Source organism: Parasteatoda tepidariorum, chromosome 6 (assembly GCF_982258835.1).
Source record: "Parasteatoda tepidariorum strain Cologne lab strain chromosome 6, Ptep-v5.0, whole genome shotgun sequence".
Taxonomy (NCBI): Eukaryota; Metazoa; Arthropoda; class Arachnida; order Araneae; family Theridiidae; genus Parasteatoda; species Parasteatoda tepidariorum.
In genome coordinates, this window is record NC_141760.1 from 27,491,477 (window position 1) to 27,515,203 (window position 23,727).

The 23,727-nt window shown below is 26.1% G+C and overlaps 1 protein-coding gene across 1 annotated transcript; it reads left to right on the forward strand.

Annotated features, from left to right (window-relative positions):
* The first annotated feature begins 405 nt into the window (after positions 1–405).
* On the forward strand, positions 406–5,362 carry LOC107448602 (protein atonal). Its single transcript, XM_087166614.1, has 2 exons — positions 406–644; positions 4,195–5,362. The coding sequence occupies exon 2, from the start codon at positions 4,218–4,220 to the stop codon at positions 5,058–5,060; it is 843 nt and encodes a 280-aa protein (XP_087022740.1). The 5' UTR covers positions 406–644; positions 4,195–4,217; the 3' UTR covers positions 5,061–5,362.
* Positions 5,363–23,727: the final 18,365 nt, after the last annotated feature.

The following is a 23,727-nucleotide window of genomic DNA, read 5'->3' on the forward strand; positions in this document are numbered from 1 at the left end:
TCTATTAAACACAAAATAATCATGAATGATCAATAATTATTTTAAAATAATGTAAATATTGTACAATATAATCATCAACCACTTTATACGGCTTTTTAATCAGATGCAGATATAGAAGATGGAGCTTTAATTCAACTTATTTTTTTTTCTTCATTAGTCGGGTTCACTAAAGCAGAAAAAAAAAAGGAAAAAGAAATATCCGTGGGGAAGACAGTTATCTAATCCCCCACCAATTTCCCGCCAGAATTGGCTTCATCGTAGCCCCACCTTCCATGGTTCGGCCCCCCTCGAATGATATGCCTCGCTAGCGGCGACATGCAAAGCCAAAAGTTGCAGTAGGGGTGGGGGGTCTTTTTCCACACTACAACAGGTATATAACGGGTCTGTTATGCTTCAGGTATATCATTTATTGTGAACACGAAATCTTGTGCGGTGCGACTATCCAAACCTCAAATACTTTTCTCCACGTGCTTTTGATGCGGAAAATGCCGAAGAGTTTCACTTTTTGTTTCTGAAAAAATATTTTTAGTGAATCATTTGATTTTTATTTAAGAACTCTTTAAGTGTTTTGGATATAACTTGTGTGATTTTGATGATTGGAAAAGACTATTTATATTTTTTCGTCAGTTTTTGTTTTTATTAAGGTAAGTGTATTTAAAATAATATTTGATTTTAATAAATAGTGATTAGTTTTTGTTTATTTAATATGTATTGATTTTTTTTCTAATGGTATGCATTTTTAAGTATAAAGTTTTAATTTTGATGAATACATGCTTGATTATAGAAAATGAATAGTTGATTTTAGTGTGTTTTTAATTATTAGAAAAAAATACAAATATTTTTCTAATTAGATTTCTTATCTATTAATGTATATGTATTTCAATTAATTTAAATGTTTTAAATAAATGTTATTATTTTTTATTTGCTTAATATTTATAGATTTTTTTTTATGTAATGATAAATTTTAATTTGATGAATAACAGTTTGAAATACTTGATGACGGAAAAACTTCGTTAGATTAAAAAATTATTCAAATGGGAAAATTTAATAATTTTTAAATAACATAAAAATCTGTCTCAATACTTTTTTTAAGCTAATGAAGTTTTTCCATTTTTAAGTACAGCTTTCTGTCTTAGTTTCTTGGGATAATTTATTTCAATAGTTTTAAATGTATTTGCAAAAATATTTTTCAATATTTACTGTAAAAGAGAATTTATTTTTAACAATTACATGATGTATATTATACATAATCATTTATCACACAGATTATGGTAACTGAAATTATTTTTTTCTTAAAATAGCATTTTGTGGTAAATAATTGATAATTTTTTGAAATGTTCTACATTTTTAACACGATAAATTGATATGTTACCAATAGCTCATTAATGGGTAATTTTAGAGTTCTTAATAATTCACCATACTTATGTACACTTGATGTTTTTGTGTACAAAAATAGTTATGAGAAGAAGTTGTTTAAAACTCTGTATTAACCGAATACTAAGGAAAACTTTCGTTAAAAATTTCATGATTAAACAACGCCTTACGATTTGATTAATTTTAAATTATTAGTTTGAAGCTTTCATATTTAAAGCTTTCAATTTTAATTTCTTAAAATAATATCCCTTACCATTTATCGAGTATGTTTTGTTAGCTTTGGAATAATCACATTGAAGTGTGTCCGTTCTAAGACATACTTGTTTAAAAGTTATTATTTATATTCATGACATTAAAAATGTTTGTATGTAAAAATTGTAACATAATTGTAAAACTTTGGATTTAAAAATCCTTGAATTCAAAATATTAGAAATAATGATATTGATTATATAATTTTCAAAAAATATATTTATTGTGTATTTCAAAATTAAACTGGTATTTTTAATTTTTAAAAAAGCATTTTCTATGTTATGTTTAATATCGAATTATTTTAAACCAATCAAATATTGAAAGAATGCTTATAATTTAACTTATAAATTGAAAAATTTAACTATAAATAGCGTTTTGTAAAAGTCAATATGTTTAATTTTTTTCGAAAATGTTGAACTGTTAATTTAGGATAAGGCTTTAAAGAAACAACCAAGATAACATTTAAAGATGATAAGTCATGGCTTATACTTATAAGCCGTAACATAGTGCTAGTGCCTTAACGTTTTGTTAATAAATATCAGTCCGTTTATCACCTGAAAGTCTATATTTTGTGTTTCAGCATTTACATAAGGTTGATTTTAATTTTACGAACACATTTTCATTAAGAAACATGAAATTCTTCTAGTTTTATACTTAGCGCTGTAGAAATTTTGATTACATACATTTGCTTTAAAATATTAAATTGAATTTCAGGGAAATGTTCTGATACATTAAATAAAAAAAGTTTAGATAAGTTACAATTTGCTAAGATTATTATTTTCAATTATTCTTATATATAAAAACTTGTGATTTTTCTCTCAACTACTTATTACTTTGTGAAACTTAACTGAATCATGTAAAAAAGTAGAGAAAGCGGGGAAAAATTAATATTATAAAATTTATAAGAGATTGTAATACATTTGATTACAATATCCTTTATATAAGTTACAATTCTTGTGAATTTTCTTTCTAGTTTACTAATTACTTTCAAAATAAGGATGTGTGAATATTTTAATTTTATTAGTGTTTGTACTACATTTTTATTCAGTTTAAAATGAAATTTGCCCTTTTGAAATATTTTATAAAATAAAAATCTTGGCTTTATTTAAAATAAGAATTGTTCATTTAACTTTTTATCAAACAAATATTATTAAAAATAAGTCGATATAAATAATGGCAGAGGAATCATAATAAAAATGTGCAAATAAGAAGAAAATTCTTCATTCTTTTGTACGTTGGTATGTAATTATCTCTGATAAAATATAATGAAACGAAATACATTTAAAACAATAAAAAAATGACAATAAATAATGATAAAAAAGGGATATTTTTCGCGTATGTTATCGAATACAATGTATAATCGAATAGTATTTGGTTTAAATTTATTATGGGTCACTAATTTTTAAATTTATATAAAAAATAAATAACTTTCATATTTGTTGTACATCACAAATAAAAAGCGCTTGATTTAAAATGTAACGAATATACGTTAAAGTATACAATATGTGCGTATAGAATACGTGAAAGTAGTTTAAAATATTAAATGTTTAAGGCATTGTAAATAATGTCTCATAAATATAAATATATATATAAAAATACATATACATGTAAATATTATTACATGTTTATAAATATATATTAATAGATAATTTGTTCGAAAAAAAATTATCATCTAACTTACGGTAAAGTATTAAAATTGTTGTGCTTATGGTGGATATTTTATTAATGGGAGATCTCCCACTAATTTTCTAATATTTTCATTGAAATGTAAAGAAAAACATTTTGCCATTCAAGCAATTTTTAAAATTTTTGATTTTAATTTTAATAATTCATCATAAGAAATTCTGCGATAGTGATAGGAAAATACTAATGCAAAAAAGTTTAGAAATAAACAAAGTTAATTCACGTGCAATGATTGCATTTCATAACATTCTATTTAACTTTAAAATTTTGAAGAAAAATTTAAAAAAAAAATGCTCTGAATTTTTATTATTTTTTAAGTTAATTTTAGCAATTTTGTCAAATTATCAAGATTAAAATTTTAATATTGACTATGAACTTTTTGTAATTTCAGTGCTTTTAGGAGTATATAGTTTGCACTAAAATAATAGTATGTCGTGAATTTTAAAAAAAGCAGTTTAAGTAACTTAAATTTTGTACTGTTCTTTCGAAATATTTAAAATTTTTTATAGGTTTATAGGATTATTTATATTTAGTTTTAACTGAAGCTACTGATATTAGTTGTTTTAAAAATAGCTTATTTTTCTAAATATGCTTTCTTTATAAGAGCAATTAACATAAAAATAGCTCTTAAAATGTCTATGGTCATACCAAAAATAAAAGTTTTTTTTTCCGAATTTATTCTTTTTAAATTTATTTTACTAGTTTGAATTTAGTCACTTTGTCATATTATTATTAAATGTATTTTTTTCTCGAGTCAATAATTGTGTATAATTACAAACAATTCTCCGGAAAATATTATCTAAGAATGATTCGGTTTTAAAAATTTTAGTTCTAATTTAAATTATAATAAAATATTGCATTGTTTAATAATGTATTTTTTCCCCCTAGGTTGCTGTAGTTGAAACTTTGTAATGGACGTGGTTCGTTCTGCCGCTCTTGAACACTTCGTGAATCCTCTGTTACCTGCTTTGGCATCGAAGATGGAGCTGAATCTAATATCCGATGAACGATACAACGGAATGATGTACACCGGTTACTCTGACGGAAACTATAGTCCCTCCTCCAGCCCAACCAGCATTGCATCAGGCAATACTCCAGTCCCGAGTCCCTCCCAGACCGACAGTACAATTAGAACTTTTTGTGATCTTTCCACTTATAGTCCCATGAAATCTTTACACTCTTCCAATACCAACAACACTGCCTTTATTTTTCCTGACAACAGTCTTATTTACAAAGGTTCATCGCCGACAAATCTGCAAAGGTCAACCAGACATTATCCCAACATCGCGCCAAAGACTATCGCTGATCTGAGCAATTCATTCACATTTAGCAATCAGCATCAAAGAACATCAGACACTTTGCTAACTCGCGTTACCGATAATGACCCAAGCACTGAATATGTTGGCGACTACAGACATTTGGATAATCAACAAGGCATAAATTTTGAGTCTAATTTCATTCCAGATGATGATGTTGATGACGATGATGACAGTCAATATGATGCAGCTTCGCCAAGGAGTTGTCATAAAAGAAAGCTTTCTGATAGGCCGCCCTCGCCTGCTGTTATGAAAAAAAGAAGACTGGCTGCTAATGCAAGGGAAAGGCGACGAATGCATAGTTTGAACGTTGCATTCGATAAACTAAGAGATGTGGTTCCATCAATTGGTAACGACAGAAAGTTATCAAAGTATGAAACGCTGCAAATGGCCCAAAGTTACATCACTGCTTTGAGTGAGTTGTTGCTTAGAGAATAGTTTATAAAAACTGAACTGAAGTTGTGTAAATATAAATGCCACAGTGCCAATTATGTCATTGCTTTAATGATGACGAGGAATCTATTAAGAGAACTTTTCGTTTTACATTAGAAAACCTTTTTCTATGAAATTTTTTACAATATATTTTTTTAAAAAAATTGAATAATATCGAAATTACTTAGTTTTGTAATGCCATTATTTATCCCAATTTATGTTTTACATTATTTTGTATGGGTGAAAAAGTTTTTAATCAAATATATATTTTTTTATTAAAAATTATTGCATGAAGTTAAGATAAAAAATATTATTAATATTTTTATATATATTATAAAGATGAAGTATGGATCATGGCATAGTTTTACATTATTTATGTAGCTGTAGAAAAATTTAAATAAAATTGATTTTCTTAAAAATAGTTTTGGCACAAAGGATTAATATTTTTATGATGACAGATTAGTATTAAGTTTTTATCAGAACTTAGATTCACATCATTTCATGTTATTGCGGAATATAAATTAAATTAAATTGATTTCTCATAAATATTTTATTTTCAGTTTAATTATATGTAAATCAATATTTTTGTTACGATAGGTATAAATTAGATATTTTTTAGAAAATTATTGCTTTTATAGTAGTATTTTTTAAATGGCATAGAAACACATTGATTGCATTACGTTCGTCAAATAATGTATTTGAATTTTTTTATTTAGATTAAGAGTGCGAACTATCTCAGGGTTCTTCAAACAATCAGGTGAATTATTAATGTTAATTGCTTTTCTTCACAAAGATTTTCTGATTAACGCAATTGTGTACAAAATTAAACGTATTTTTCTTTTGATTTACTTTCACGTGTGGTCTATTATATTTTATAATTTGTGATTCGAAGATGAATTTCGATTTAGTCAACTATTTTTGCTACATTTATATTCTAGTCTACGTCATAAATGTGCATTTACTATTTTTCGTTTTGATTTTGTTTTTGTATTATCATGTGAAGATACTGTAGTTGTATTTTACATAATTATGTTAAACAAAGATCATTTTGCCATAAAAAGGATACATTATGTATTTTTGTAAAGATAAAATTCTGAAATTTTTGATTTTTCATGCTTATGAACACAAGGTGCTGATTTAAAAGTAACTATTTATTCATGTATATGAACAAATGTTTATTAATTTAGTTTAACTATAGTGAATTTTTAAATTATACACTGCCATATTTTTTTACTTTTTTAAAAGGCTGTACTAGATAATGGGTGCATACTGTTGTTAAAATGCGTACATTTTTACTTAAAACTTCTCTATTTTCTTAAAGATCACAAAGAAACAGTATATTATAGTAAATGTAAATTCAAATTACATTCCATGTTGTTCAATTTGTAAATATATTTGATATTTTATAAATAAATTATTAAATATTTTAGTTTGTATTTCTTGTGTTCATTGTTTTTTTACGAAGTTTAGAATTTAGATCTGAAATGTAAGTATAAAAACCATCCGCATACAAAAAAAATTTGATTTGAAAAAAATTTATAAATATTTAATAATTATGATTTTGAAGAGAAAATAAAATAACAAGAAGTTATTAAAGCTTGAACTAATGGTTTCATCAAAAAAATAATATAAGAAATGATAAATATGTGAAAGGAAACAATGATATATTTCAAGAAAAGTCTGATTACGATTATAAATTTTCTCTAATTCATGTTTTATACTTAAGCTTTTTGTTCTTTATCATTAGTGTTTTCTGCGGATTTGTCAGAAATTTTGTAACTATAAAAAGTTAGATTTTTTAAATCAAATATCTTAAGCTGAATACAAGTTTATTATTATTTAACTATTTTGAGCAAAAGACATTAAAAAAAGAATTAAAATCTAAAAAAGAAAATATTCTTATCTGATTATAACAGAGAGAATCTAAGCATTAATAGCTGTACTAAGACTGTGATAAAAATATTACTTCAGATAATATTTTGTTTCTTAATTATCACAGTAAAGTCATTGTTACAATAATAAATTTTAATGTATCATAATAATCTTTTAAATTCTAATGAGCTTTTTCTGATTTCCTTATTCATTAGACTCTGTCATTTATAATAAGTTTAAAAGGAAACCTGGTAATTCCAATTAAGTAGATTCAGTAGGACATATATCAATAATGCTAAAACTGACCCTTTTCGATATACATTTTCTAATAAATTACTTCTGATATCGCTTTGAAATTTTTTGGGTTGAAGTTATTGTTGTTCATTGTATTCAGACTACTTTGGTTCAAAGCTGCTTTTTTAAAAAAAATTTAAAAATAATTTTGTAGCTTTGTGATGAACGTAGTTTCTGGTTTGCATGTAAAAATTACTTACTTAAGAAATTTTTTTTTTCTTTTTCGTTTTGCTTTTCAGTAGCAAATTTAAACGAAATTCAATTTTTAAAATTGTAAGGAGTATCATGTATCCTTTTAACATTTCCTTTTTCTAAAATAAATCTCATAAAATTTATAAAGAGTTATGAAACAACTGTATTGCTCGAAAAATGACACAATAAAATAAAAAATATGTAATCAATTTTAAAAGAAAATTACAAGTAAACGCACAAAATGTTTAAAAATATAAACATTACAAAAAGTTATAATGTAAAATATTTAAAAATAAAAATTGATGACCATATATTTTTGATAGCAAAGTATTAATACGTTTAAATTACCATATTACATGTGAGGATTATTATTTTTTTGAACAATGTTACTCCGAGGAAAAAAGTATGATCGAAATAGCCAGAAAATGGTAAAATTTACTGTGCTTCTGGCTCTAAAGGAACACCAAAAAACTCTAGTAATTTTTTTCCGAAACACTTTGAGAAAAATAATAAAACCTTTATGACGTGTGATAAAATTGGTTAAATGTGGTAAACAGTAGGTAATTTCATCGTGATATCTCAGAATAAGTCATAAAAATATTTATTCGGTTAAATTTACTTTTCATTTTTGTATTTTTACTGAATGTGTGGTAATAAGGACCATAATGTATTTTAATTTGTTAGAAAGAAAAGATACATGTTTTAAGTCTATTTTAGATGACTTGATAAAACTTTTATTTTTAATGTCCTAATTTGTGTATATTTGCTTATAATCATAATGTTTGTTTAGTTAATTATTAAAACTTATTCAATAATTTCATAAATTATTAAGATATAAGTAATGTTATTGAAAAGATAATTATAATTATTTAACATGGTTAGAAATAAACAGCAATGTGAATGAATTTAAATTTTGATTAATCAAATATTCAGTATTTTCATTTTCACTGAGAGCTTTATTAATGTGCACATTATTCGAATTACATGTACTGCATTATTGATTCAAAACTTTGGCTAACGTTGGTTAACTATTGCATAACTTTTTATTTTAAACTCACTATTTTGTTACAATAAAATTAAAAAGTTTTATTTTCAATTTTCTTTTTTAAAAGCTTACCTCAAAATGTTAAATTTGCTTATCTGCAAAAGTTTTTCAGATATGAAGCATGAAAAAAGAAGTAGGAAAAATAATATATACACTTAAAAACAATATTTTTTGAAAATATTTTAATTATTTATTCAAAAAGAAAGATGGATATATTTTATAATTATTTTCGTAAATTTAACCTATTTTGTAATTCGTAAAACAGAAGTTTGTTGATAGTATACGATTTGATTTAACAATATTGACGCTTAGATTTTGATGCAAACTCATAATAAAATTCAGCTGTCGATTTGCCTGATAACTACAAATTTGAAAGGGAGAAAAACTTAATTTATGATCTTGTTAAACACTTTTTTTCAGTTTTTCTAAGAAATATACTTGAGTTTCTACTTTTGTTCGTTTAGTATACATATATATATATATATATATATATATATATATATATATATATATATATATATATATATATATATATATATATATATATATATATATATATATATATATATATATATATATATATATATATATATATATATATATATATATATATATATATATATATATATATTGCAATATGGTTTATAATTACATTTCCCACATTTAGCTGGTTTTGTTACAGAGCTATTCAATAGCAGAAAAGAATAACAGATTTAAATTATAATACTAAATGATTTTGCGAAAGAATAAAACATTTCAGAGTAAATTTAATTAAATTGCTTAGGGGCATTCGAAACTAAGAGCTTTTATTGAAAATAGAGTATTTGAAAAACTTTAAAATGAGTAAGAGTCAAGATGAGTCACGAGAATTCCCTATAGACAGGAATTATAAAGCAGACCGAAAGTTTCGCCATCTATCGGCTCTTCTCGTAATCAACTTTCTGATTAAGAATATACATACTTAGATTTGTTTTCATTAAATTTGTTTTTAATTAATCTTGGCATTTTCGATGAATTTATTTTTGAAAAACTAAAATAAATTATAAAAGAAAAGGAACAATACTTTAATGTACATTTTATTCTGTTTTTTTTACATCAATATTTTCACGCATTGAATTGTTCTTCTAATACCAAACTATATTTATCTTATTTTCGAGAATGTGATATTCTTGATTGTATTTTAAAACTAGAGCATTTGAAATTATAGTTTAAATCGGTAAATCCTTTCAGAACGTAGATTCAGTGAGCTCTTATAATTTTGAAATGCAACTTGTAATGATACAAAAATATAAAAAGATAAATTAAATAGGAATCATGGGTTCATAGCAGTTTAGTTCACATTTTACGGTTATTATCTAAGAAAATTGTTTTAGTTTTCATTTAAGTTTCACTATAATAAAATAAGGAATACGTAACTATGCGAATGATCTTACGCCGTAGTATATTGAATCATATTAAGATAGGTTAAAAAAGTAAATTAAATTAAATAAGTTATCCGAAATTTTAAATAAATATATTTTATTATTCAGAACATTAAAAATTAAAATGCACCACATTATATATTTATCAGCATATTTCTATTGTATCGATTTAAAAATTTTAATAAATTATAACAAAACTAATTGTATTAAATAATAAAGAGAAAGCAAGCGTTAATAAATGTATAAATATAAGAAAACAATTTCATTTACAACAAGAAATTTATATATAATTAGGAATTAGTAGATTTTCATAATTATATGGATTAATTTCCACATAAAGTCCTATGTGATTAGGCGAGACATTAGAAAAATCGATTGAATTATTGTACAAAGAAAAGTGAATTCGTAACATTAACTATTTTAAAATATTAAAAAAAAGTCGAACCTTATCTATAATATATTTTTTATTTAACTCTGTCAGGTGATATTTTATTCAAATATAAATTGAATTTATAACAAAACTTTAGAAAATAAAGAAAGACAAAACAGTTTTTCTTTAGTACAATACAGCTTCAATAACTTTAATAAAGAGAAGTATTCGGTATTTTTACAATTAAAAAAATAATGACTTTTAACTTAATCAAACATTAAATACAAAAATAATTTTTTTTCCAACTGATTTATTTTGTAATAATTATTTATACAAAATAATTCTCTCCCAACAATGCTTATCATTCTGAATAAGTAAACGTAACTCCAGTATGAAGTTTAATTTGGTTTAACTTAATACAATATTAAGGTAGTAACTAACTTGGACAATAATATAGTTCTATATGGTTTAAAATTTCCAACAGTTAGGTGCAATTTTTTAACAGTAATTATACATTTGCAACAAAGTTGTTTATTCAAAACCACTTAAATCGCGAAAATTTAAGTAGGCTTTTCCTCATTTTTCACTAAGTAAAATAAAATAAAAAAAATTTTTGGAAGCAAAAATTTTTTAAATTCAAGAAAAAAAAAACAAATTGTTCGAGAATATGGTTTAATTTGTCACTTAATCATGTTATATGATTTAAAGTTCCTTATAGTTTGGAGTAAATTGAATTAAATTTGTTTTGTTTAAATGCACTTTAATTTCATTCTGTAATAAATTCACGCTAACATTTATATAAATATGCTTGCTAATTTTTTATTCAATCAAATATTATGCCTTCAGCTTATCGCATTCACTGAAATCTAAGAATCATCAAGACAACAGTGTTTCCGGTAGGAAGCTTGCAATTAAAGAAAGTGAGACTTTACATGTCACAACATGTCTTTCAGCGCCACTCTATTGTGGCTAACCATCAAACAACCAGTGTCTATTCTTTCGTTGTCGGATCACAAAACCTCCCTCATGGATAAACACAGGTCCCTCATAAAAGTCACCACCCTTTTTACCTGATATCCTCTTATTATGTAAGGCGCCAGACAACAGTAATGCACCACCCAGGAACTAAAAGTCTGATGACCGCTGGTCATCAAAGTTGCTTGACGCAAGCTTTCGAATAAGATGTGTGGGTCCATGAGTGGCAGGTTGGCAAATCATATCATCATTAGTGGCATCTATTATGACCCCTTTTACGCGTTGGGTGGAGTGTTGTCCACCCAGGAGATGACCATAGCGTGATCAGTTCGAAAAGTTGATTGAAGGATGTGAGTTTTTTGTTCTTAGGTGATCTGCGTTGGTGGTCATTGACTGATTTGTTTTTGTTGAAGAAGGTGGATATTACTCAAAATTTTCTTAAGATGAAGACTCTCCCTCCTTTTTTTTTTCTTTGAACACTGGAGATTTCCTTCAAAAAGAAAAATAGAAAACTAGTGTATAGAAAATGTCGTAAGCCAATTGAGAAATCCAGCTCTTCGAAAATGCTAACAATATTTTGTTTTTTTCGCTAGTCTAGGCTTATTACAATTGTCTAAGTTGCATGAGATATTTTTAATTAGATTAAAAGTATTTGCGTTCACTAAAACAAATTTAAAAAAACTAGGCTGATAGAAAAAAAACATTGGAGACTTCTCTAATTAGCCTGGTGTATTTCAAAATGGCTGCGGCTTTTTGCTAGGAGCTGGAAAATTCAGTCAGCCTACGACATACATATGAAACGAAAATAATAGCTTTACTATTAATTTTGATTGTACATAAGGCAATTTTTTTTTCTGTATTTTAATGTGTAATTTATTTTGCTCTTGTTGGGATATCCCTCATTCATAAACATACTAATATAGCAAAATTTTGAGAGCACAGGATTTTTATGTATAGAGTTTTTAACGTGAAAAAGTTATTCCTGATAAAACTTGGTAGTAATATATTCATTAAAGTATCAATTTTATTCATAGAAATTCAACGTGAATATAAAAAAACAGCTTTAGAATACAAGTTGTCTGAGAAATGTCTATAGATACCCATTTTCTTTATAGGACCATCAAGTGTCAATAAGTATTTTCTAAGATGTAAATCACGTTTAGAGAGAGAAATCTTATGTTTAGAGAGAAAATAGGCAATTGATGAGCCCACTGACACCAATTTGAAAGGCAAACTATAGCTTGCCGCTATTCAATCGGAACCCCCGACTATGGAGAAATGAGCGTGCGGACGCGTGGCACCTATAAAGTCGAAAAGAACGCATCATTGAGTGCGTCTTCCATCTGTTTTGTGGGGGATTATTCTATGAAAACAAACTCCACAGGAATATCATTTTTTACATAAAAGATGAAATCTACGCATTTAATTCCCTTAAATTCAAGAGCATCAAATTTCAATTAGCAAGAGCATTAAGTTTTTTAATAAAATGTAATTAAATAAGATAATTTAATAATATAATTAACTAAGATAATTTAATAATATAATTAACTATATAATATGTAATATAATTAATATAATATATAATAGTAAATATAGATTTAATATATTACAATGAATTTAATAAAATGCAGTTTTTATAGTCAAAATAAATTGTAATGTACAAATAATTTTATTCTATACATTAATGCCATGATATTAATAATTATCATATTGTTATTAATTATCAAGAAATTATTAATAATTACTTGATGATGACTTTGCTTATAAACTCAACATGACAAAACTCATGAGTGATTTGAAGTCATTTTTTTTAAAATTAATATTAGCTTGCTGAAAAATAGAACAGATTTTTTTTTATCTTGTGAAGCGATACAATGTGTGCAAAAGTGTCTTAATATAGCGTTTTAGAAAATAAGAATATCATAGAATTAAAAGTGTATTATGTATAATACATATTTTTCTTTATAAAGATGAATCTATCTTTGAGATTGTATGTGTGACTTCAGTAAATGATTGCCACATGACTTAGTTTCAAAATATGCTTTCTAAATTTGTCACTATGTCTTCATTATTATCAAAAATTTACATATTGAAATAAACAGTGTAATGGTTATCATTACATAAAGATAGAAATTTCAGATCTCAAGCAAACTTACTTACAAAAACGTTACTTTTTTTAGCATTAATTATTTTTTAATATTTTATTGCTAATTTATTTATTTGATTTTTAGATAAAAATTTTTTTAAATTAAAAATTTATAAAACCATGTATATGAAGTTATATGCATTAATATGTATTCTTATTTGTTAAATACATAAGTCATTCAAGTAAATGATTCACGAAAAATTGTTTCCATTAAATATTAGTTTCATTTAATTATTAGTTTAAGTAAATAGATAGAGAATAAAACAATAAATTCGTAATTAAAATCTGTGTAATATTAAACATGAAAAATATTTTAAAAATATACACTGAACTCAGCATGCGCTTTGTAAGGATGGGATTTTTCAATAAATCTTCATTTATCATTATATAGCAAATTGTTTTATCTAAAATAAATTTTATTTTCTGAACTAAAATATATGTTAGGTAAAACAGATGTGAAATACTTCCATAAATATTTTATAAAGATTATTGAACAGAAAAAATAACAGAAATAGAGCTGATTTATTTAACTTTATGTAATTAGAATAAAATAAGCGTCATACACTAACGTAAATTAGTTTAATTTTTGCAACTACTTCATTTTTTATCCGGAGAATTTCACTAAAACCACAAATATACAAAAATAGGAATGCCACTTAATGAGTTAAATAAAGAAAGAAGAAAAAAAATTTTAAAAAATAATACAAGCCCAGGAGGTCAATATGTGGTTACTGGTTCTCCTGAATTTCGGCGGAAAAAACAACCATCACTGACAGTTCCTTTCTTGAATTTCACTTAGCAATATTGGCGTCAAAAAGTAACAACCCTTTTTAGATTGCCGCCATTATTGAAGGCAAAAGTAAACATAGTTAAAGCTAGAAAGGTGTGATTTGAATCAATTGCGAATGCGCCAAGTTGTCGGCTTTTAGCTGATAAAAGGTGTGTAATTGGCACGCTTGGTTCGTTACCTTAGGTGAGATGGCGTGGACAAGTGGGCGTTTGTGCGGGTGGCTAAAAGGAAGTGAACTATATGAGCTTATTGAAGTAAGGAGATGTGGGTGGTCGTTTACCTGAATTGGTCTCTCAAGAGTTGAATGAGCAAACCATGACCAGTGTCTCGATCGGAGACTTGCTAAGTAATCTACTGAACAGCCAGCCATTATTATTTTTCTTTTGCATTTTTTTTAAAAGTTGAAGTAAGACATTTAAAATTTAACTCTATTTGTTTGATATTAAATGAGCCTGTACTTCATAAAAATTTTAAAAACAACACAGGAAACTTCTTTTTAAAAAAGTTAATTCTACACGCTTGATATAAGAGCTAGGATTATAAACTTTACGAATAATATCTGAAACATTCTCTTCTAAGAATTAACTTTATATCTTTAATTATTAATAAATTTGGCTTAATAACTAAATAAACAATATTTAAAAAAGTTTTTTCCTGAAAGTTAACTCTATATGTTTAATTATTAATATGTCGTGCTTAGGGAATAAAAGGAAACTTCAAAATAATTTTTTTTTCTTCCAAACAGTTAATTTTAAACACTTGAAAATTAAAGAGTTATGCTTAAGAACTTTAACAACAGCATCAGAAACAGTTTCTGCAACAAAAAGAAAGCATTTTATAGTGAGAGTGTCAGTGAAAAATCAACGTAAACGCCAAAAAAATTTAAATTTGAGATTTTTATATATTTGGCAACTCTGTATGGTTAGCTACATATTACAAAAACAAAAAAACAGAAATTATTAGTTTCTTGAAATTATTTATGTTAATTATTTATTATATTATTATATTTAATTATTTATTATGTTATTATATTTAATTATTTATTATATTTAATTATTTATTATCACTATTTTAGTACTCATAGCATTAGCAATAGAAGAAAAATAATTGTTAAGCTACTTTTCTCAGAATCAATCGTAAAGCACTTACGTTGTTTTTTGAATTGCACGGCAGTACAGTCTTCGACATATTCCAAACAAAGTTGAGCAAGTAATCTCTCATTGAAGGCGTTCCTTTTGATTTTATTAACTGCTGAAATGACATCATCTAGTGATCCAACGATCATTAAGATTTTTTGAGACGAAATGATGTCGATGAATGACACAATGTATTGAAAATACATTCGGTACAGCTTGTTTTAAGTATATCAGAAGACCTCGGTATCTTCCTGTTATTGCTGAAGAACCGTTAGTTGCAACGGAATATTAGTCTAAAGCATAGTTTTTACATCGAAAGTTCCTTTTAATTCAGGACATAAAGTTTTACCTTTCGCATCAGTTTCCAAACATTTGGCAAATAAAAACTCTTGGCAACATTTTTTTCTTTTTTACAAATCTTACAGAAGCTAGGAGTAAAGCTTCGTTTCCTGGTAAAGTAGACTTGTCAAGCTGTATAAAAAATTCAAATGTTTTTAAATACTCACATAAAATCTACTCACTGAGCTGTTTCGTCAATTCTTCTTTGTACTATATTATTACTCAGTGGAATTCTTTTTATAATGTCGAAAACTTGTTCGTGCAACACGATGTGTATTATCTCACTTACAGCTGGTAAAATAAGTTCTTCACCAATAGTGTTCGGTTTTCCGGACTTAGCAATCAGTAAAGACGTGTTATAAGAAGCACTGTTAGATGTTGTCGCAATTAGTTGTTGTAGTGACGATGTTACTAAATATTTTTCTTTGACTCTCTACAAAAACATTAAATCCTAATCTTTTTGTCACTATAGATTTTTATTGAATGTTCTTTAATCTTAGAAAGTTCCGTTGAATTATTTGACATAGTTTTATTACATAAAATGTTCACAAATAAAGTACAATTTCCTAGTAAAGAAATAAAGTCATACTTCAAATATTCAACACTGTATTGTCGACATTTTTTCTTCTGCTGGCTCATACTGTTATCTGTTTAAAAAAAACATAAAAGGTCATAAGAAAATTTGTATATCAAGTGTTTTAGTTGTAAAAAACCACCTCTTATAATAATTATTTTCAACGGAATGCTGCAGTGAAGCCCTTTTGAATTAATTATTTAACGTAAAGATAAAACTTCATGTAATTTTTGAATAAATTATAATTCCCAATAATTAACTTCTTTCAAAGATATATCTGTATTAAAAAAAAACTTAAGATCTCTTTCTAAGTTTTCAATAAATAAAAAAAAGTAATCCCTTAACCATTAGGACACAAAAATTGCTACAATTTTATTTATTTTAATTTTCATTATAATGAAAATTTATCAGGATTTTATTAATTTTATATCCAATACTGCGCGGACCTCTGACGTCGTTCAGGTACCCCAAATAATTTTTACTTTTCCATGTACCCCTGAATGATATCAGGATCAGGAACCCCTGGGGGTCAATAGGGACCACTTTGGGAACCACTGCTAAATTGCATCATGATAAAATTATCAAATTTTACTTCATTTATCCAATTTTATAACATATTATAAAACCATATTTTATAGTTAACTTTACCAATATCATTGCTAAAGCACTTCGCAAAAAATTACTGTGTTTTTGAAGTTCCCATAGAGCGAGAAATACGGTAAACTTTACCGCATTCTGGTAGTTTTGACCATATTTTCTTCCGCGCATTGGCTTTTAAATATCGTATTATCTGCAAAATAGTTGCGAAGATGAAATTTAACGAAATATTGTTGAAGGAATAAAAGTTTGGATAAAATAACTCTTTTGTCGATTTTAAAAATTAGAAAAATATGTTTTCCTCTTTAAAAAATTCCGTCAATTCATTATAAGTTAATTCATCATCACAAAAAAAAAAAAAAAAAAAAAAAAAAAAAAAAAAAAAAAAAACATGATGTCAAAAAAAATATACGATATATTTTTATCTTAATATTTAAAATATAAATTTCATTCAGATAAATTCATCAATTTAAATACAAAACAGAGCATTCGTATTGAAATTTTACAAGAAAATTTGTGAGTAAGATGATTTAGGATAATTTTCCATTCAAAAAATCTTAAAGAAAGTAATTTTGAAAGGTTTTCTTAGGAATAAATGTTGATATTAAATAAACCTTTTATCGATGTTAAAACTTAAGAAAATTGTTTTTTGTCTTTAAAAAATTTCTTTAATTCATAATAAGTATTTATAAATATATTTATAAGTATATTTACAAACAAATGATTACAGAAAAATATTTTAAATTCTTATCTTTTAATTCTTATCTTTTATCTTTTCCTAGCTCTAAAATAAAAATTTCATAAAAAATTCAAAAACAAAGATAAAGAATAAAAAATTCAAATACAAAGTATAAAATTCTTATTGAAATTTCGCAGAGAAAAGTTTGAGTAAGATGCTGCGGGGTGTTTTTTTCATTCAGTAGTTCATCCTTTACCATAAACATCCTTGAAGACCAACTATCCAATTAAAAGGAAAAGGATATCAAGGGTTGAAGGAAAGAGTTTTTACAAGACGATTGAAGGGTGGAGTGTGCACCTAATAAGGCAGGAAGAAGCTGATCCTGTTTTTGTTCGAAACTTCTTTCTGCTCAGCCCTAAGGAAGAAGATAGAGCGGAAGTCTAAAAGCGGGATGTACCATTATCGGAAGGGACTGCCCCTGTTTTGAATCACTCAAGCAGAAAATCTAAAGGAACCATAAGAAGATCACATCCTCTAGAAAATTTTTCTTTCATTAATACATAGTTTAATTACTATGGGAAAAGTTTTTACGTGATGTTAGAAATTCTCGCTCTTTGAAAATTATTTGTTTAGCAATTGAATTGAATTCCGTGGAGCAAAAAGTTATGTACTTTTATCAGTATGTTCTGTAAGAAAGATTTTTATAAATAAAATATTTAATAGAAAACAGAATAAGTAATGTAAGCATTAAATATGATGGTGATAATGATAATTCAATAAAGAACATAAAATAAAAAATATCAGGGGGACAACGATAGAGTCTAAATACAGATGTATGGAATATACAACAAATTAAATTTTAAAAATTACAAAAAGATAATAAAAAAATTCTTGAATCAAACGAAATATTACAACAGAAAAGTAACTAATAGCTAAAGCAAAAAAATAATGTGGATAAAGCAGGAATCAAAGTACATAAATTGACATACTATAGTTTCAGTTATTTAAACGAGAACCTTTCTTAGTGTCTAAACACTAAATGATTTGATGTTTAGACACTAAAGTGGTTAGACATTTGGTATTTAGATACTGAAGAAGGTTATTATTTATGAAACTAAAACGAAAGTATGTCTATTTAAGTATTTTCATTTGTGCTTTATTTATGTTGTTTTTTTTAACTTTTATCTGTATAGTACAAAGCAACTCTTATCCTTTAATTAAAAAACTAAAGGTTAAAAATACTAAATTAAAAACAAAATCAAAAATAATAAAGTCTGCTTGCCACAACAAAAGGAACAGTGTGGCTCAGACGCCAGACTAATGAGTTGTAAATGCGCGACTAATGTCCTGTGGAAAGACACTGCGTGCTGGCGTTGCCAGTCTAAATTGGTGTTTGGTTTAATATTTTTCCACTTCCTAAATATCTAAAAATAAGTTATGAAATTAAAATACGAATTTATGTATTGAAACTTCTTCAGAAAGAATGTGGATTCAGTAAAAGTAAGTTTTGTAACAGTTATTTTTATTCGTAGCTTTTAGTAATGTGGTAAGTAAGTTAAATTCATCAAGTCCTATGTAATTATGATTCTTTAAAGGTAAAATAATAGTAAATGATGAATTTTAAATGTAACAAAATCATGTTTTAGTAAATTCAGCAGAAGTGAGTGAAATTACTTATTTATAATCTATTAATTTAAGAACTTCACATACAGTATTTAATCACCATAATTGAGGTGCTTTTAAGAAATTAGGTTTTAATAAATCTAAATTATGTATAAAAGAACTTCAGGGACTGCTTTATAGTTCAATCGCATTTTACTGTCAGAAAATGTAATAGATTTAGTATCAAATATTTGTCTAATTTTAATAAATTTAAAAAAATTTAATATTTGTTTCAAAATATATATTTAATTATATGCAAAATATATATTATGTATAAAATATTTGCTTCAAGTTAAGGACACCTTTACTAAATTAATAGACTTTTGTGCTTCAAAATAACTAGTTTCGTACTTTTTGGGACACTGCACAATTTAGCTGAAATGCTGCCAGGTGAAGATGAATCTAAAAAGTTTAGAAATTTAATGAGACATACACATATATTCAAGGAAAAACTTTTTTTTTTTAATACAGAATGAACTTTTAGAAAAGTAGAAAATTCAGTTATAGGAATTTAATTACCTATAATTAGTCTCAAATCAAGATTTAACATTTTTTGGAAGGTAATGTTGCTTGTATATTATTTCAAAACAATTATCTCAAACAATTAAAGGCTATATTCTTAGAAAATAATAAACTAGGGAAGATAAGCAGTTTTACGCATCTTGGAAGTGTAATTAACAACAGAGGAGGAACTGGTGAAGATACTTTAAATATATTAAATAAAGCTTAAAGTAGTTAAGCTATTCTCAATAATTTCTGGAAAAACCAAAAAGCTAAGAAATTTAACAAAAAATAGAATTTTCAATACTTATGTTAAAGCTGTCCTACTCTACGGATCAGAGACATGACATGAAAAAATTGTTAATACAAGATTTTATTGAGAACTGTTTCAGAAGAATCTTGCGTATCAAGTGGTTCAATAAAGTTTGCAATGCAGAAATTCTTAGAAAAGCAAAACAGAAACCGATTAATCTGGAAATTAAAAAAAGGAAAAAACGTACTAAATGGAAGCGGAATGGTAAACCACCCTAAGCTTAATTACGATATACTGTGGCAAATATGTTGTACTATACAATCGTAAAATTAAACTATACTAAACTCAGTCCCGCTATACTAGGTTTTAACCACATAATCATGGAAATTTAACTACCCTAGGCTTCAATACACTATGCCATGGTTGAGCTATATAATAATTCAAATTAAACTATACTTAACTTATTTACCCTTTACTATGGTTGAAGCATATAATCATGCAAATTAAACCACCCTAAATTTAATCACACTATTATGGTTAAACTTGATTGCAAAATTTTTGTTCAATTTATTATCTTAGCTGATTCTGACGATTTCAACTGTTATCCAGTCATGCAGTTTTAAGTGTAAATAAGGTACCAATATTGTGGTTTAAAATCAACTTCCATTTCTGGGAGATATATCTTAAATATCATATCAAAATATACTTAATTATTCAGACATATTGCTTAATTATCGCTAAAATATCTGAATATACTTAATAAACACAATCTTTATTTTCGAAAAGTCGTTATCATTGAAATATTTATTAATAATCAAGCAAAATAGATAAATACTGTTATTTAAACATAAAATATTCATGGAATATTTTGATGTATAAAATTTTTTTTACATCAGGAAAAAATTAAAATTTCTTTATTCGAATTTAATTCAATCTTTTTTTCGTACTTAGCAATTATTTTAATTTCATTATTAATTTAGTATTCAATACAATTTAAATATATTCAATAGTATTTAAATAAAACAGATAACTACTGTTGTCTTTACATAAAAAATTCATGAAATATTGCTCTATATAAAGTTTTTTTCCTCTGTTTCGGAAAAATATTTTTTTCCTTCTTTTTGCTAGCAAAATTTAATTGTATCTTCTTTCAATGATGACACTATATAATCGTCTGATTTGGAATTCGAGCAGACGACTTCCTTCCGCTCTAGAAAACGCTCGAAGGTGTTGCGGCAGAAGAAAAGATCATCCCCCACATCCTTGGCCTAAGGGGACGTTGCTTTCTCTTCTCTTCAAAATAACCAACTTCGTTATAAATATTTGGAGAATTGCACTCGCCTTATTGAGATAAAAAAAATTTAAATAACATTTAGAGGGAGAGTAGAAAGGGTTTAGAATAGGAAATAAACATTCCATGGCTTATTAAAAGCCAATGATTTTCTTATAGTGTATTTAGTTTGTTTCTGTATTTTATGTACAAAGTGTGGTTATTAATTTCTAGGAGTGATCGAACAGCTCCAGGAAATATTATGTGAGTTATGTGAGTTAGTATGTTTTGAATTTACATCTATGTCATAAAATTCACTTTTGTACTTTATTGTAAAATTTCTTTAACGATTTTTTAAAATTCTTCTTTTAGAATTCTCTTAAATTCTGACGTTCTTAATGTAATCGCCAACTTAAAACATGTTCCTTTAACAAAAGTTTCTATATAGGAAACTAAACGTCAGCAAGAAGTATGACCGAAGGGTATGGTGAATGATTCCTCTTAATTACCTACTAAGTCAAAAACTTAGGTTTAACGATGAAGCTATTAATAAATATCTTAACATCATAAAAGACCGTTAAAAAATTCGGCAACATTCTATGACTGAGATAAGCAAACAAAAAATTTTTATAAAAACATTGGATCAATTTTGAAACAAAAAACATCTTTACCCTTACATAAATATTCGAAACCTATCACCATCAATCGACATGAGAATTGTCTCTTTTAATATGGGTAATACTTTCTGATTTTACATTTAAAAACGTCAGAATTATAGCTGTAACTGCTTAAAAATGCGGATTCGTTTTGGTCATAAAAAATGCATTCCTAGGCATTTTAACATTTAAACTCAGGAACAAATTTCCACTATTATAATAATAGCAAAAATGAAATACAAGCAAAAAAACCCTGATAAAAATAAATTGCTGTGTCATGAGAAATGGAAACCTACCCACAGCAATAAATTGAATTATCCCAGTTAACAACAATGATCAGACAATAATACATTCCAAATTTAGATTTACGACATGTTTATAAATACAGTTAACATAAGAAGGCAGATTTAGAAACTCGTTTAGATCATTCTCAATGAATTCCTAGACATTTTAATGAGCGAAATTAGGAATAAAATTCTAGTATGAAAATTGCTGAATAAAAACACTCTTTAAACAGGCCAAATTAATACTGATGAAAAAAATTACCCCTTCATAAATCACTGAAACTACCAGAATTAGTCATTAACAATATCATCCCCGGCAATAAAAATGAACTCATGATAATATATTCCTATTTAAGATTGGTGTGCATTATAACTACAGATGAATGCAGATTCAATAATTCTTTTTTATCATATTTGATAAGTTTCCAGGCGTCTTAATCTTTGAACTCAAGATACGATAAAATTGCAATAAAATATGTATAAAAAAACATTGTATCAATTTTAATAATAAAAAAATTGCATCTTCATCAGAAATCGAAACCTACCAATATCTATCGTTAATCGAATCACAACAATTTATAATAAATTCAAAATAACTTAATGCGGTTTAATATATGACAACGTGAGCAATATTACCATAACTATTAAAGGATGAAGATTCTCTAATTCTTTTTGATCATATTAAATATATTCCTCAAAGTTAAAATATTTGAACTCAAAATCTCAAAATATTAAGATAAAATGGCAAAAAAAAAAAAAAAAAAAAATTAAAAAAAATGTGAAAAAAAAAGTTGAATGAGTTTTGTTAATAAAAAACAAACACCTTCATAAAGAATAAAAACCAACCAGCATCAATCGTTAATTGAATCACCCCAGTTGAAAATACACTCAAAATACTTCATCCCGATTTAAGATTTGTGAACGTGAGCATTGTAACTAAAACTGCTTTAAAAAGCAGATCCATGCATTTCTTTTTGATCATAGTAAACACATTCCTCGGCGTTTTTACATTTGAACTCATGATCAAAGTAGATCAAAGTTCTATGATAAAATGGCAAAAAAAGAAAAAATATATAGAATGAATTTTAAGAATAAAAAAATTAGCACCTTCCTAAAGAACCGAAACCAACTAACTTCAATCGTTAACCGAATCATCCCAGTTAACAACAATCAACTCATAATAATACATTCCGATTTTAGATTTGACAACGTGAGCCTGATAACTGCAACTGCAATCACAAAACATATTTTTTTTTGTTCCAAAGAATGAATAACGAACTCAATTCACTTCACTTCCTCTTCCATCAATAAATTACCGTGCGAGACAATGTCAAAAAGGCATCGTGGGTACATCATTGAGAATTATATAAGAGAGCACCCATAGATCCCTCCACCCAAAATATTACACTTCTACAACCTTTTTTAGAACGTCAAAGAGATGAATGAATTTTTCGATCGAACATAACGGGGCAGGAGTCATCTTCGATCGGCAGCAAAAAGAATATATAACTATCTAATAATTATACCTCTCTATATGACCTGGTGCTATTTGAGGGTTTTAAAGAAGGGATGTCTGACGATAATTTTTTTTATCATAAACTTATTTTTCTAACTTGA